The sequence below is a fragment of the Lepisosteus oculatus genome, chromosome 24, assembly GCF_040954835.1.
Source record: "Lepisosteus oculatus isolate fLepOcu1 chromosome 24, fLepOcu1.hap2, whole genome shotgun sequence".
In the NCBI taxonomy this organism is placed as follows: domain Eukaryota; kingdom Metazoa; phylum Chordata; class Actinopteri; order Semionotiformes; family Lepisosteidae; genus Lepisosteus; species Lepisosteus oculatus.
The window spans coordinates 9,523,319-9,538,427 of NC_090719.1; the positions used below are offsets into that span (position 1 = coordinate 9,523,319).

At 35.3% G+C, this 15,109-nt stretch overlaps 1 protein-coding gene and 1 long non-coding RNA gene across 4 annotated transcripts in view; one reads left to right on the forward strand and one right to left on the reverse strand.

The window, feature by feature from the left end:
- LOC138224968 (uncharacterized) overlaps nt 1-15,109 on the reverse strand; it is a 312,271-nt gene that overhangs the window by 120,061 nt on the left and 177,101 nt on the right. The gene's annotated exons all lie outside the window — the stretch shown is intronic.
- brinp1 (bone morphogenetic protein/retinoic acid inducible neural-specific 1) overlaps nt 1-15,109 on the forward strand; it is a 127,878-nt gene that overhangs the window by 84,995 nt on the left and 27,774 nt on the right. For both annotated transcript variants that reach the window (XR_011183483.1, XM_006640642.3), the window contains exon 5: nt 6,118-6,223. Coding sequence is in view for 1 of the 2 variants with exons in the window: in XM_006640642.3 (XP_006640705.1) it covers nt 6,118-6,223 (106 nt within the window). In the remaining variant the exon portion in view is untranslated. The remainder of the gene's footprint in view (nt 1-6,117; nt 6,224-15,109) is intronic.

Here is a 15,109-nt window from a genome sequence, read left to right on the forward strand (position 1 = left end):
TATGGCAGCTGATTCCAGTTCTCTATCTGTCCCAATTCTCCTAGACCTAAGTGCTTATGATATCATGATATTATATTCTGTCATCTTAAGTGTTTGGAGTTTCAGACATCTTAAAGGGTTTAACTTTTATCTTACTGATCCGGTATGCCTGGTGTTCCCCAAGGCTGATTACTGGGTCCCCTTCTATTCAGCACTTGGTCACATATATTAAATTAGATATTAAAATTACATGGTCTGATTTATCATATCTTTGCTGATAATACCCAGATCTACAGTATGTCCACACTAAAACCTGACACTGAAGTAGCTGTTCTGCACTCTCTGATACGTCTCTGATATAAAAAAACCTGGATGACTCAAAATTGATTTCACTTAAACAGCGACAAGACTGAGGTCATGCTACTTAGCACACACCATCACTTAAAGCCAGTGCAGTAACTCTATCTCTAGAGTTTAGGGGTCATATTTGATCCTGGCTCGACTTCTGATCCTCATGTGCAGAATATTGTAAAAACACCATTCTTCCATAGGCTATGTCCTATGTTGTCTGTAACTGTTGCAGAAGGGCAGTTCAGCATACAATTTTTGTTTTCTAGAACTGATCACTGCAACACCCTCCTAGCTGGTGTATCTAAATCCCCACTGAAAAAACTCCAATATGTTCAGAATCCGTCAGCCAGAATCCTGACCAGGTCATGTACAAGCAATCACTTCACATCTGTCTTGGAGTCCTTGCACTGGCTTCCTGTCAGGTTTTAAGTCAATTCCAAAATCTTCAACCTTGTCTAAGATTCTACATGACTATCTGTCTACTCCCCACCTCACAACCTTCATTCCTCTGACTCTGGTTTTCTTTATGTCCCCCAAGCTCATTTACACTCTATGGGTGACAGGGCCTTTTCTTGCTACTCTCCAAAGCTTTGGAATTTGGAATTCTATCCCCAAGGATATCAGAGAGACACCTACCCTAAGGGCATTTAAACTCTTTCTTTTCAGAAAATCTTTTACTTAATTTGTGTCTGTTCCTACTACATTTTCTAATGACCATCTTCTCCTGCACATCTACCTCCTAGTCTTTCTCATACTGTATGTACTTATTTGGTCATTTGCTATCCTTTTAACAATTTTGTTTTGTTTTAACTCTGATTTTACACCTACTGCCAAGAGCTTTGAGAGCTTTGAGATGTTTTTATTAGTCTAAAATTAACAAGATGGATGAATGACCTCTTCTTGTTTAATTATTTCTTGTGTTCTGCTTATATTCTAACATTGTTTTTTATTTTAAATCCATCTAAAGCTGGGTTAAGATGACATCAGCACATCTCATTACTTTTCAGTGAATTCATTATTTAAATAGACAGAACCCAAGGAGTAACAAGTTATAAGCAGGTTAAGTAAACTGCAGCACTAGCCACATAACGATGGCGTGTCTATATCAAGAGTCCATTCTTCAGCCACAATTTATGTTTCCATGGTGTTATAGCTTTAAGCCCTTCTCTTAGCTATCAGGAAAGTATCCACCAGAGCGAAACAAAATGCCTGGAGAGATTTAACAGCCGTTCCTGTTTCTTCAAAATGCATCACACACAGTAACCTTGATAAGTTTTCATTAGATTCTAGAAAGATATAGCTATTTTCACTATGGATTTAATAGAAATGCCACATTGAACAGCTTTTAAAAGACTATTGTATTATTATTGTAATTATTGTTATTCAAATTGACAGTAAATGTGTTAAAATTTAAAACAGAAAGAAATATCAAATTGCTATATTTATGTACTGCTTTGCTGATTTTTTCAGATCATTCCAGTGCTGTTTTTTACAGAATAAGGATAGGAGTTTGAGTAACTAAATCCATTAATGAATGAAAGTTGTTCTCAAGTAATATTTAGGAACTGAAAACAGAGAGTTTGAGCATTATAAAGTGGACAGCAGTTCCTCAACGAAACTGGACAGATACTCATTCATCTTCTTGTGAATGTGCTGTACCTAAACCGTGTCCTTGATGAAACAAGAGAAATAAATCTACACAGACTCATCCACCGTGGTCCCAGGAGGAAAAGAAATAAGCTAGGAGGGATTTGGGAGTTGTATACCGCTAGAATAATTTAAACCATTCAGTTTCGCCTTTCTATATGCAAGAGATTTGACCTCCCTTTGTGCTTTTCTTTCACATCAAAGTGGATTTTAATAATCTGATGTACTAAATATTTTGCAGGCGGTAATCCCTTGCTGTAAGACTGGATTTTGTATGCAATTGTGGGATATAATTCATTACAGGACATTGGGCCACTTGGATGATTAAGGTCGCTTGAGAGATTTTTTTAAAAAAAATTGTAAGCTACTGCTTGTAAGCACTACAATGTAGTCTTTGCATGTGTTTAATGAAACTAGTCTTTTATTGTCAGTTTATACTGGCTTTGCTTCAAAACAGTCTCCCTGTTTGATGTGTCATGTCATTACCAAGGGGAGAGTATGCTTTTCGATGATGTATTTAACAGCCCTTCATCTAAATAGGACGTGGTCCACATCTTCATTAGGTGAGAGTTGTAAGAGTGTAGCCCCAGAGGGTAGCATGCTATCGATACTGGGAAGCACAGTTAGAAAGCAGTTCTATTTTTAAACGGAAAGTAGTTTTATCTTTACAACAGCTAGTGGATTACAATGGATTACTGACAAAATGTGAGGGATTTGATTTCATCATTATGAAGTACTTTCTTAAAATCTGGTGTTGCTGTGTTGTGTTATGCCATGTGTGTGGTATAAATATGTTCATAAGGTGACTGGTTATATGATTTTTCTGCCATATTGGAGTTGTCATGAAGCAATTCATTACTTGTTATCTGAGTATGCTTTGCTGATTGGAATAAAGTTGGTATGGGACAGTCTCCTTCTTAAGATTGTTTCAAATAAATGGATACATTTTGATTATGCATGAATTACATTACCCAATCAGATTTTATTTATGTTTAATTGGCATATATTTACAGATACTGTGTCATATATCTAAAGTATATTGCTGTAAGATCTAATCATAGATCTATCCTATGGAAACAAAAACAGTTCACAGCTGAATTAAACTGATTGGTTGCTCTATTTGGCAATCAATCGTACAAAACCTTTGACCTGTCCTTCTGGTCACAGAAACATTAGCTTAGAACTGCTTTGAACTTAGAATGCAGATAGGGTCATGTAAACAAACCTTTACAAACCTTTCCTGAGATAAGTTTAGTTTTTATAAAGGTTCCATGCAAGATATTATAAGATATTATGTCCTTAGAGAATGCAGAAAGGGACATTGTTACAACATTAGATATATAAGATTCCTTATGTGCTCTATCAAAAAATGTTCTCATTTCTTAACTGTTGTTTCTACAAATTTGGAAGAGTGGGATTATTTTATTATTGCTGCTGACATTTATTAAGATAGATTTTGTATGATGTTTCCACTGTTGTTAGGCAGACTCTGCATTTACCGCATTGTGATTGTCACGGATGTCGGAAAGGACGAACCGTGGAATGACAGGAGAGCAAAAAGACCCTATGCGTAGCAGCGAGACAGGGGTTAGCCCGCGCTCAGTTGTTCAGGAAATGCCGAATAAAAACCTATGCCCTCAGGTAGCGGACATGGGGCGACCTGGTGCTAGGCGGGTTTCAGGACATCCGAACGACAATGCTGAGTGAAGGTGAAAGAAAGACCCGGAAATATATAGTCCCAGGGAGAGAGAAACACCGGAAGGACAGCAAAGAACTGGAAATGAGAGACAGGACAGAGAAGGAGCGCCCTCTGGCTGCAGAGGGCATAACAGTGATGTCCTAAGAGTCAAGGATTTGACAAGAGGACGAGAGTCAGATGATGGCCTACTGTATATGGAGTCCCTTCTCTTCCTTGCCTCTTCTGAGTGGACCTTACAGCCATTAGCTTTGGTCTAGTTCATTGTTCAGGGAGGGGTCTGAGGATTAACAATTAAGGAATAAGGTTAAGAATTTCAGTTTTGGTGCTCTTTTTGTCTTTTCTAAGTTAACATTACATAATTGGTATTACAGTGGCTGCTGTGCATACAGTATTTTATTGCTTGCAGCTTGCACTGGAACATATTTGTGTTGGACACATTTTTGTATCTGGGGTCAGGGGTGATGAACTAGGCAGACTTGCTTATTTGAACGTTTTAAAATAGACATTAATGTGGCTCAGTGCATGACCCCTGATTTCTATGAGTACAATTAAATACATTTCTAACATTGAGGTTATGGACATTCGGAACGTATCATGAGGAGCCTCATCTGGTTTCATAATTTCATCCATGCACTATTGAAACGACACCTTCTCTAACATATAACAGTTAAAAACAGTTTTGATATCTTCCAAATAAGTTGTCATTAGATAAGTTATCATCATAATGTGATACAGCAGTAAGGTTTTATGGAGTGAATGTTTATAGCAAAGAAATAATGCATTGTTTGTGTAAAATTATTACACACCATAATAGAACAATACTTTAGCAAAGCAGTGGCAGGTTTCTGTAGAATTTTAAAATAACAATGTAATGTGACTATATCTTTTCAATAACACAATTACTTATTAATTGACACTTGAAGAAGGCTCCACGGCCGAAACGTTGTGTTCTCTTTCTTCTTTTTTTCAGCATGGAGTAAACCTACAGTATTACTTGTTCCTTTACAGCATACACATGCTGACGCAGCTACCCACCTGAACACTTATTCATTAGTCTTATCCATTTGTATTTCTAATCAGATTGGGTTTTTACACAGTATTAAAAAGATTTATGAGACTTCTAGTGAGAAACATGCATGTCTTATTCTTGCAATATTAACTGAACCCTTACACAAATAAACTATAGCCTTGCACTGCTGTATGATTGTAATAGTACTACTGTACCAGAGTGTACTGATATTAACAACATTAAAAAAAAGAATCATTATAAATACTTTAAATTGCATAGCCCATAATTACATTTACAAAGTCTAGATTTTGCAATGGACAGGTGTCATGTCCAGGCTGAAGCACTTAGAAAATGAATGGATTGAAGTCTGGAATTAATTGGCTAAACCCATTTTAATCATTTGAATTCTATTGAGCATGAATGATGCCTGATAAATCTGGAGGTAGAGGCCTAAATTATTTTTGGAAAGAATTAATTTGACAATTGAGAACAAAATGGCAAGTAAGTGGACATAATAGTTTACACATATAAGCCATTTGGTTATCACGTAATTGTATTATCACTAGAATTGCCTAAACAGTTTTAGTACCTGAACAGTTTGTGGTACAGTATGTGTTGCATTTCAAAATGTATTTTATATCCCAGTTTGGCATAAAAATGACTGTAGAAATGTGTGCTTTGCAAATCTCAAGCAGATTTGAGTGTTGCTGAAATCCCCCAGGTTTGGGTGCAGTAGTTCTCAATAGTTATTCTGAAAATTATGCATATTCCAGATGTACTATACATTCTCTTCAAGATATACTATACATTCAATCTAAATTAGGATACAAACTGTACCTTATAAATAAGTGATCAGAATTGATTAATTTAACAATCTGATATTTTAAAATATTACAACAAGAAGTCTCTACTTAATTGTAGGAGGAATTTACTCATGTACTGCAGACACAGAGGATATGTAGGTCTATGTTCATGGCTCTGTTGACATACAGATATTATTTAAAGCTGGAGATGCCTGAAAATCTCAAGTACACATAAAAACTCTGACTTTAACAACAAATAAGACACATATATATATATAGGAACAAGTAATAGGTTTATTCCATGCTGTAAAAATTCCATGTTTATTCCATGTCTTCTTCTTCTTCTATATAGAACTTTGTTTAAGGATCCTTTTATTGTTTTAGTAATCAAGCAGTGGAAAAAAAAGAAGCTTAAACTGCATGGAATGTGGGAGGCTTTGAACAGAGCAGGTCTAGCAGCAAGGATAAGTGTGGGTTAATGTGTTCTGCAAATAATAAATTCTCCACTTATATTTTAAAGCATAGGCTACATGACCGTTGTAATGACTGAATAAATGGCTGGATATTTTTAGGACTGGAAAGATCTTTTTCTTCTTCAATTTTTCAGCATTCTAATTGATCTGTTCCAGGTAACAGAGACTCGGACTGGGCCCCTGGGTTGCAGCAGTTATGATAATCTGGACTCGGTGAGTTCAGTCCTTCTGCAGAGCCCGGAGAGCAAGCTCCATTTACAAGGTAAATAGTCTCATTGATCACAACCGAGCGCCATACGGGTATTCTTATTATAGCCTGGCTCTATGCGCTTTTCACCACTTTACTTCATATACATTGAGCATTGAGTCCGAGAGCCTGGTGGGTTAAGCAGAGTCACAGTTGGCATACTAAAGCCCAGGTGCAGTCATGTTACTGTGAGTTATTTATGAAATATATATTTCATGTGTGAAAGTGTGGCATTTTCATTTAGTTTGAAAGCATATACCAAGGAAAAGTGAGAAAACCATGCAGATTATTTACTATAGTTTACTAAGAGATAATTTATTTTATTGGGGGGGACACACTTTTTCCCTTTGGAAATAGAGAGCTTTTTATTAAATCTAAGGTTTTCAATCAATCTAATATTATCTATAAAGACGCTATCAAGGTAGAAATTGCATGGGAGGCATTCTTTGAAAAAGAAAGTCAAAATTCCAAGATTCAGGTGCTGTTTTGTTTTGAAACTGCAAGCAAATGGTCTTGCCCTGGAACAGCTATGATAAATGATTTCTATTACTCCTTAAGCGCACTGAAATCCTGCATAGAAATATAACATTACTACGCCTCCAGTATGTCAAAATCACAAGTAAATTCTTACATCGCAAGACAAATGTTCTTAAGTCTCAGGATTTTCATGCAAGCTGCAGATTTAAAATAAGGTTTTGACTTGAAGACAAAATAAGTACTAGTATCTGGCTTAGCTCTTGAACACCTTGAGTCACACTGCTAAAATGCCTCTTTTCAGTCTTTCTCTATGTATTCCTGCATTCTTCCTGAGATTCTTGTTCACATTCAGAATAGTTCAAGGTTTCTTTCCACTCTCTGAGGCTCTCTGAATTTTTTCCCCATAAATTCCATAATATTGTGAAAATACTAAATTTATTTTTGCCAATAAACAAACATAACCAATGTATGTGTTTAGAACTTTGTGTCCCTCTGGGCAATGTACAGTAGTTCAGGTGTTTAGTTATCTAGACAAACTCAGATGATCTGCGTCCCTTTGAAGTGCCAGATTCTTCAAACTCAGTGGTGTCTAATTATGCAGGTGTGACAGTTGGTGAAACATGTTCCTTTAATTTCACATTTCCATTAAAAATATGTTTCTGCCACAGGATAGATGACAATATGAAATAAATAATAAATAAAACATTTCGTATTAGATTTACGGATGATGCAAAACACCACTGCCCTCAAAATTATTGCTGCAAGAAATTGCACTCATGTGTCAGTATGTCAGTATTTCAAGAATGATCTTCTATACAACACTCTACACAGAAGACACATTTTTGCATTTTAAAGTGTTTTATTTCAGTATTTGTTTTCCTCCAAATGTGAATTAATGCAACATAGTGCTGAAACATACTGAAGGTTTGAGGCATTAAAGTTTATGTGGTGTTGAGGGAAATGAGTGTAATTACGAGACTAGAAGGACCTTCACTCTTTTCATGAGGAATGAGCCAGGGAGCTGCTGGAAGGGAGAAGATGAGATGGAGGCAGGGTAATGAATGAGAGACGCAAAGGGGGTGCACAGCAGAAAAGATGGATTGTAAATTGTGACCTTCCCCTGAACCTCTGTAGCTTGAAGCTTTAAAGAAATGACGATGATGACATTTTCTGTGGACCTTTATCTTTTCCAATTAGATTTAAATTAATTTAACAATTGTTCAGAAATTTTCCTTCATTTAAAGATAGGCCAGTGGGATATATTCAATTCAAAAGGTTAAGGTTGTCCTTTTTTCTCACCTACATTGGAAATAAAATGCTTTCATTGTTCTATTTGTTTTACCGTTTTGGTTTAAATACCTAACTCGTTAACTTGATGAAAGGGTCTTCTCAAGAAAAAAAACAGTAATTTGTTTAGTGCATCTATCTGCTACAGAATGAAAGAGATACAGTATATACAATGTAATTGGCAGGTAAGGTAGCAGTAGTATGGAATTGCATACTGATAAGTATACTTACTGATACTGATATTTAAGAAAGTAGGCCTTTAGTTTTCTGAATGTGTAGAGAAAACAATGTTAATAAAAAGGAACCTGAGTTAATAATATTTTATCGGTAAATGTGATTGGTAAACAACTACAATACTTTGAACAATAAGTAGCTGCTCATGTAGAGGTTACCATGAGTTGTTTTGATATACTTTTTGAGGACTCTGATCAATGTTCAGATTCAATCAATATAAAGATTACTAAAGACAATCACAGTTTCTTCCTTCTCACTCATACCAAGCTATTTTAATAACAACCAATGTTATATCACAGTAGTAAACAGTAATGAAGGGTCTGTAAAGTAAATCACAGAGACTCAAAACATACATGGATTATAATTTGTGACTGTATCTGAAATGTCAAAGACTTTATAAAGACATTATTTTAATGATCGTATTGTATAGCCTTACTGGGTACTTAAATATATATTTGTTAAGTATGTATTTGCATAATATTTTGTCACATTTCTGTAATATCACAAGCTAAAATCAAATATATTAGTCTATTTAGATACTTCATACTGAAATACAAAGTACTGTAAATGGGTTATGTGAAGAAATCTCTTTTCTATGAAGATATTTTTTCATACAGTGGTATTTTAAATAATATAAAGCTTCTAATTAAGAATTGATATACTTAGGATACTAAGATAATATTTTTAGTTTTATTGTATTTGTCCAACAATATTGAATTATTGTGTTCCAAAGGCAATCCAACTGCTCAATGATGTTCTTAACCAAGTTCAGCACTAGCCTGCCTGTACAACTGCACAGTGAATGGAGAAGTCATGAAATATCTTTATGGATTATGCCCAACAGATCTGTACTTTTTAAACTTGCAACATCAAAACACAGTGTAATAAAATGCTGGTTGTGTGGGAAAAAAATATTATTATAATTTTGATTAATTTATGTAATTGGTCATAATATTTCACATTACCACTGACATTTCATCAAAAAGTATTTTTATTCAGCTTGTGATCTGAAGCAATGTATTATAAATATGAATTACATTTAAATACTTTGTGTCTTCTTTGGTAATTTTTGGAAATTCAAAATGATAAAACAGCAGTCATCTTCTTAAAGTGTTTTTTTTTTTAAGAAAGCTTTTAGCAGAAAAGCCTTACAGTTAGACAAGTACATTAGGTAAATGGATATTCCATCCATTTTCAGTACACTTGTCATAGTGAGTGTCCTGGTATAAATGGAAATTATGTATCTTCATAAAGAAAGTAAAAAATGAATCCACATTATAAAAAGTGGTGGCCATTCATGTAATAATACCTATATGCATCTTAATAGTTGTAACTAAATTGTAGTACTGTGCATTACAGTAATATTATAAAAAGACTCTCAGATTTAAACAAAGCTGAACTCCCTTCCCAATTATACAGTATGTGAATTTTATGGTCAGAAGCCTTTGACTTAATGCACGAGTCTCAAACAATTTGAAAATGAGAGCCAGATGTCTTCTGTTTTTTTGTTCCTCTGAAGCTATCACTTACTTAGTTACTCTTATTATGTAATTGATTTTATAGTTGTTATACGTCTAACCATACTCTGGAATATGTTAAAAATAAATTTACCTTCAGTGGACAGAAGGTTAGACTGATACACTGAAAAATACCTTGAGATAAATCCTATATTTGCCTAAGAATCTAATTAGGTGAAGTGGAACAATCTGAATTGCTGCTTTACAGCACTGGGGCTCTGGGTTTATTTCCTGACTTGGGGTGCTGTCTGTGTGGAGTTTGCATGTTCTCAAGCGTTCACGTGAGTTTCCTCTGGTCGCCCCAGTTTCCTCCAAAATTACAAAGACATGCTGGTAGATTAATTGACTTCTGGTAAAATTGGCCCTGGTGTGAGCGTGTCCACAGTATCTGTTTGTCTGCCCTGCAATGGACTTGCACACCTTGCTTTCTGGAATTGGCTCTGGCTCCCCATGATCCTGAATTGGAAGAATCTGTGAGAAGATGGATGGATGGAACAATATACAAACGTCACTATGTCCAATAATTGAGTTTGAGAACTCATCTTAACTGTATAATCTGATATGCTATTCAAATCAAAAATGACCACTTGAATTTTTTTTATATTTCAGGACAGGCAGAAAAAATGTGCCCATGTTTCGTTTAGTGTATTGCATCGGATATGTGGCACTAGGAATTTATCAAAAATGCATACTTACATAGTCTGCCTTTTTTGTTATTTGAAGTGTTTTCCCCCTGAAGTGGGAAAATGTGTTATTTTATGGAAAGTAGCCTACTTCTCTTTTCCTTCATGTCTAAGCAAATACTTACATTACCTCTTCTCTACCAGCAGTACATAGAAACCAGGCAAACTTTGTTCTAGAGTTCAGTTATGGAAATTGTGATGACTTATTCTTTCCAGTCTACAATGTTATACATCTCAGCAAGGTGCAACTTATTTAGTGTGAAGAAAGTGGATTAAATAGTATGACTGATGACAAGAAATTAAGACTATAAAGAATCACACAATTTTTATAGTACTGTACTTGGAAATACAATCAATCAAAATGTAAATAAAAAATATAAGTTTTAAGAAACAGTCATCTTAGTATGTCTGTAACCAGGGTCAATTTAATCAGACTAATACTTTTCAACTATTTGGAACATTGTCGGCTTGTGGAAGAGAAAGAGGCTGGCGACTTGCACTCTGTAGTTCAAGGTCACACTGCAAGGTCAGAGCCAGAGAATGAAGTCATTACTGCAAAGGCACATTCATAAGAGGGACTGCATTGAATCCAAACATTGTGTTATTTTATTTATTGCTTTTGGAAAACACAGTAGGGAGCAGAAGTATGAGGCATAGCAGGGTGTAGCAATGAATTAGGATTCAGATAGATCCTGGTTCAGACAGATTTTTTTGGGGGGGGGATTTCTGGTTTGAATGTCTGCATCAGATCAGATTAGTATGAAGTTGCAAGCTTACAAACTGAGCATCCCGAGCTCTAATTTTAATGTGCTGCAGGGGTCTTTGGCTTAGGCTAAGAGTTCAGGATTACTCTTCTTCAAATGGGTTGTATGGCTGTGGTTTTAATGCACCACAAATGACCAAGCAAGGCAAGGAAACACTAGTGTTCTTTTTTGTCAGTTTAACAGACCAAAGATGTGATTTGAACCATTGATGATAAGACCTCTGAATTCTGTACCAGATTAAAAAAAATCAGTAGGATTTGTTCCGTTTCTTTTTTTTTAACTTAAGTTTGATGAGAAGTAATCTGCAAGTCTCAGAGCCATGTTTCTAATACAGCCAAGTGATAACAATTACATGGTTGTTCCCTATCCTTGTTGTAAAAACAGATAGCTAGGCATCATTAACATTCAGCTGCATGGTAACAGTAACCCTATTTATGAGCACGCTCATTTCATTTGTTTAATTTTAATTAAACTATATAATGAACAAGGGATTTTTTTCCCCAAGAATTGTGTTTTGACACAACATCCTAAGGGTTCTTTTTATCAGCAAAAAATTCTCTCAGCCAAAATTAAAACACTTCCCCAGAGAGTTTTTTTTAGGGAACAAATGCCCTCCATTTGAATTTAATTCACACTCAAAAACAGAATTGTTTTGGGGGGAAGCAGGTTTGATATCCAGCTTTTAACTTACTCATAAGAATAAAAACAAAGCTTATTTTTAAACAGGGCTTAATGGATGTAATGTTTTTTGATGAGGTGACATTAGCCCATTGTGTTCACTGTTTAATAGCCTGTTGTCTGCGAAGCTCTATGCACTTAAGTGAGGGAAGACTGGAATAGTATGGCAATTGTTGAACATGCTATTGCTGGGCACAGTAAAATTTATTTTGCTTACCCACGATAGCTCAGTCCTGAAAATTGGACAATACCTCAAAAAATGCCTTTAGAGCTGACTACCTCTTAGTTCCAAAGATGCACAGGATATTCCATTGCTGCCTTGTCTGGGTGTTTTGGTGAGGTGGTAAGAAGTTTGCCAACATTGTCAGAAAGCTCCAGCCCCATTCCAGATTGCCTCCATTTCCAGCAATACAGTAAACATGAATTTGTAGTGTAAAAGGGTTACCCTTCCATTAGAAAGAACTGCACTTTCTGTACTATTATACTTTCTCCATTTACTGCTCTCAGATTTGGTATTTCTGACTTTTCGAGAATTTCATTCAGAGCTTTCGAATCCTTAAAGGGATTTTAACACACAAAGAGCGTAACTCGTTTTCCACTCAGGGCACATGTTTTCCTGTTGTTATTTATTTATTATGTTTGTAATGTACTGTCTACATTGTGTGGTGTTTGTCTGTTGTGCTGTGTACGTCCCGAGAAAATGGAGAGATTAAGAATTCCAATGTATGTGTACATACAGTATAGCAATAAACTACTCTACTAACTACAATTGTATTTAGTACAAAAAAACAGGGTGCCTGTTTCCAATAAATATTAAAATACTTGTGGGTGTCAGGATACACTACTTTGTCCTGCTGTAGAAGGTGATTATTTAGTATCCTAGCATCATTACTTTACTGTTGCCCTAATCTCTTTCCTGTCTTTCTTGTGTTTGTATTAGATATTTCAGGACCCCTTTTTTATGCAGTGCTTAGATCAAATGGGGACTTAGACTATTGGGAGATAGATTACTAGAAAACTCATAGCAATAGGTTAACAATATGCTGAGAAATAAAAATACAGGATGCAAAAGGGAGCACATCACATTAATTAACCCAAGAAAATGAAAGTCTAACAAACTGGTAAAATATCTCATTTTCTGTATGCCGGAAACTTGTCACATAGAGCTTGGAAGCACAAAGTGATTAAGAGAAGCAGATTCACTAAGACTGATCTTGAAAGCTGGTGCAGTAGGTTGTAACAGTATAAAGAACAATGGCAAATAAGTACAAGACTTGGTGTTAATTGAGAAACATAGTGATCTTATGAGTATTCCCTAAACCTTTATATAGAACATCAAAATTGTAGTCCAAGAGCTTTGTGGGAAAAGATCTAAATACTGTCAATAAATTCACCTCTCCATTCTATCAGAGGTCCCGTGACAATCATATAGTACAACAGCACTGCTTAATATACAGCATACTCTCTTGGGCAACACAGAAGGCTTTAGATTCAGTGTGACATCTGTTTTCTGCTTTGTAGAGAGAATATAGAATTCATGCTTCTTTTATGTTATCCCCCCATTATGCCACAGATCTGAGGGATGGGTATAAAACTAATTTAACGACTGAGGAGGAACGGTAAAATATTTCTTTGGTTCATGAGCACATTCAGACATGGAGATTAGCATGTTGCATTGTTGACAGATAACAAGAAAGTGCTCAAAGAACATCATTCAGCAGTATGAATTTCTGGAGCCTTTGCTTTGCTGCATCACTGTATAATAAAGTGAAGGGAGACCTAAATGAAGTCTCCTGCTTCCTGACACTAGCAGAATTTTAACCCTCACCAGCAGAAATCTTAGGTTTGTCTCCGTGAAACTAAATAAGTGGAGACTGACATTGATTTCAGTTCACCATGCGTTTGGACAAGGCACAATGAAAGCACTTGGAAAGAAAACAAATAGAGGTTTTCTTTGAAAAGGACAGAGGTCTCCCTCATTTGACATATATTTCTACTGTATACTGCTTACAGGTCAGACTGGTATGCTTTGTGCTCACCCAAAAATGAAACCTGATTGCTCTGAAATGGAGTGCTTGCTCAGAACTTAAAATATGAGCCTTCTACCATCCCTGCTTTTATGAATTTGTATTGATCGGTGTGACAGTGTTATGGATTTTAAGATCTATACCCCAGTCTCTGAGCAGAGGTCAAAGTAGTAGGTCTCACTCTTGCTGAACATGTATACCAGTTCTAAAAGCTTTAGCCTGAGGAGCATTTCTGGTATAGAACTCTTTGTTCCCAAACATGACTGGTATTTCCCACCCATCTTTTATGCCTGTGGATGATTAAATATGATGGAGATTAATAATGGCTCGTATCATTTTACTTCTAATACTGCGAGATCAGCCCAGATCCCCTGAGGATTATATCTTGTCCAAAAGCTTTTTTGTCCTCTTCAGCATGCATACGCACACCAATCTCTATCATTTCAGCAAATAGAAGTAATATTTTTATTTAGTTTTTTTGGATGTTAGGTGGGATACAATAATATCTTTCTGTTCTGAAAACAGAACTTTTCTATCAGTGAATGATGGACCATGAAAGATTTTATTAAAGACCCACTATACTCATTCAATCAGAAATGAAGATAGATCTTTTTATACAAAAATATAAAATACAAGTTTTATTTTTAATATGGTTACAACACATTATTACAAAACTGTTTTGAAAAGGTTTTTTTTTAAGTTACCAATTATAGTTACAAGAACCTTGAGTACAGGATTCTTCTTTAAACGGATGGTGGACATTGCTTTTAAGAATTAATTCACAGTGTATTATTGTACGTTACATGCAAACTGCATAGTAGTCCACTGTAATTGGTGAAATTTTGAAATATTTTTATTAAGATAACGAATCAAGACTTATGGGAATATATGCAGTATGTATACAGAATATTGTATTACTGTATATACTCTATATAGAGAAAACTATAATGAATTAATGCAAAACATAATGAAAAGAATGATGATCATAATAATCATATCATAAGAAACATACTATACAGTACCATACAGTAATAATAAGAAACTACTATAAAAGTACTTGAATTGCACAGTTACTGTAGGTGGTGTTTATAAAGTAAACAGTCAGTAATGTCTATTATGCCAGAGGGCTCCAGGAATATGTTTCAGAAATAACCAATTCAGAGGTCAAAAGGCACAAGGCCTTCCAAGGTCTTTTAATTCACACTGAAAATAAAAAAATATCTTATTGCTAGCT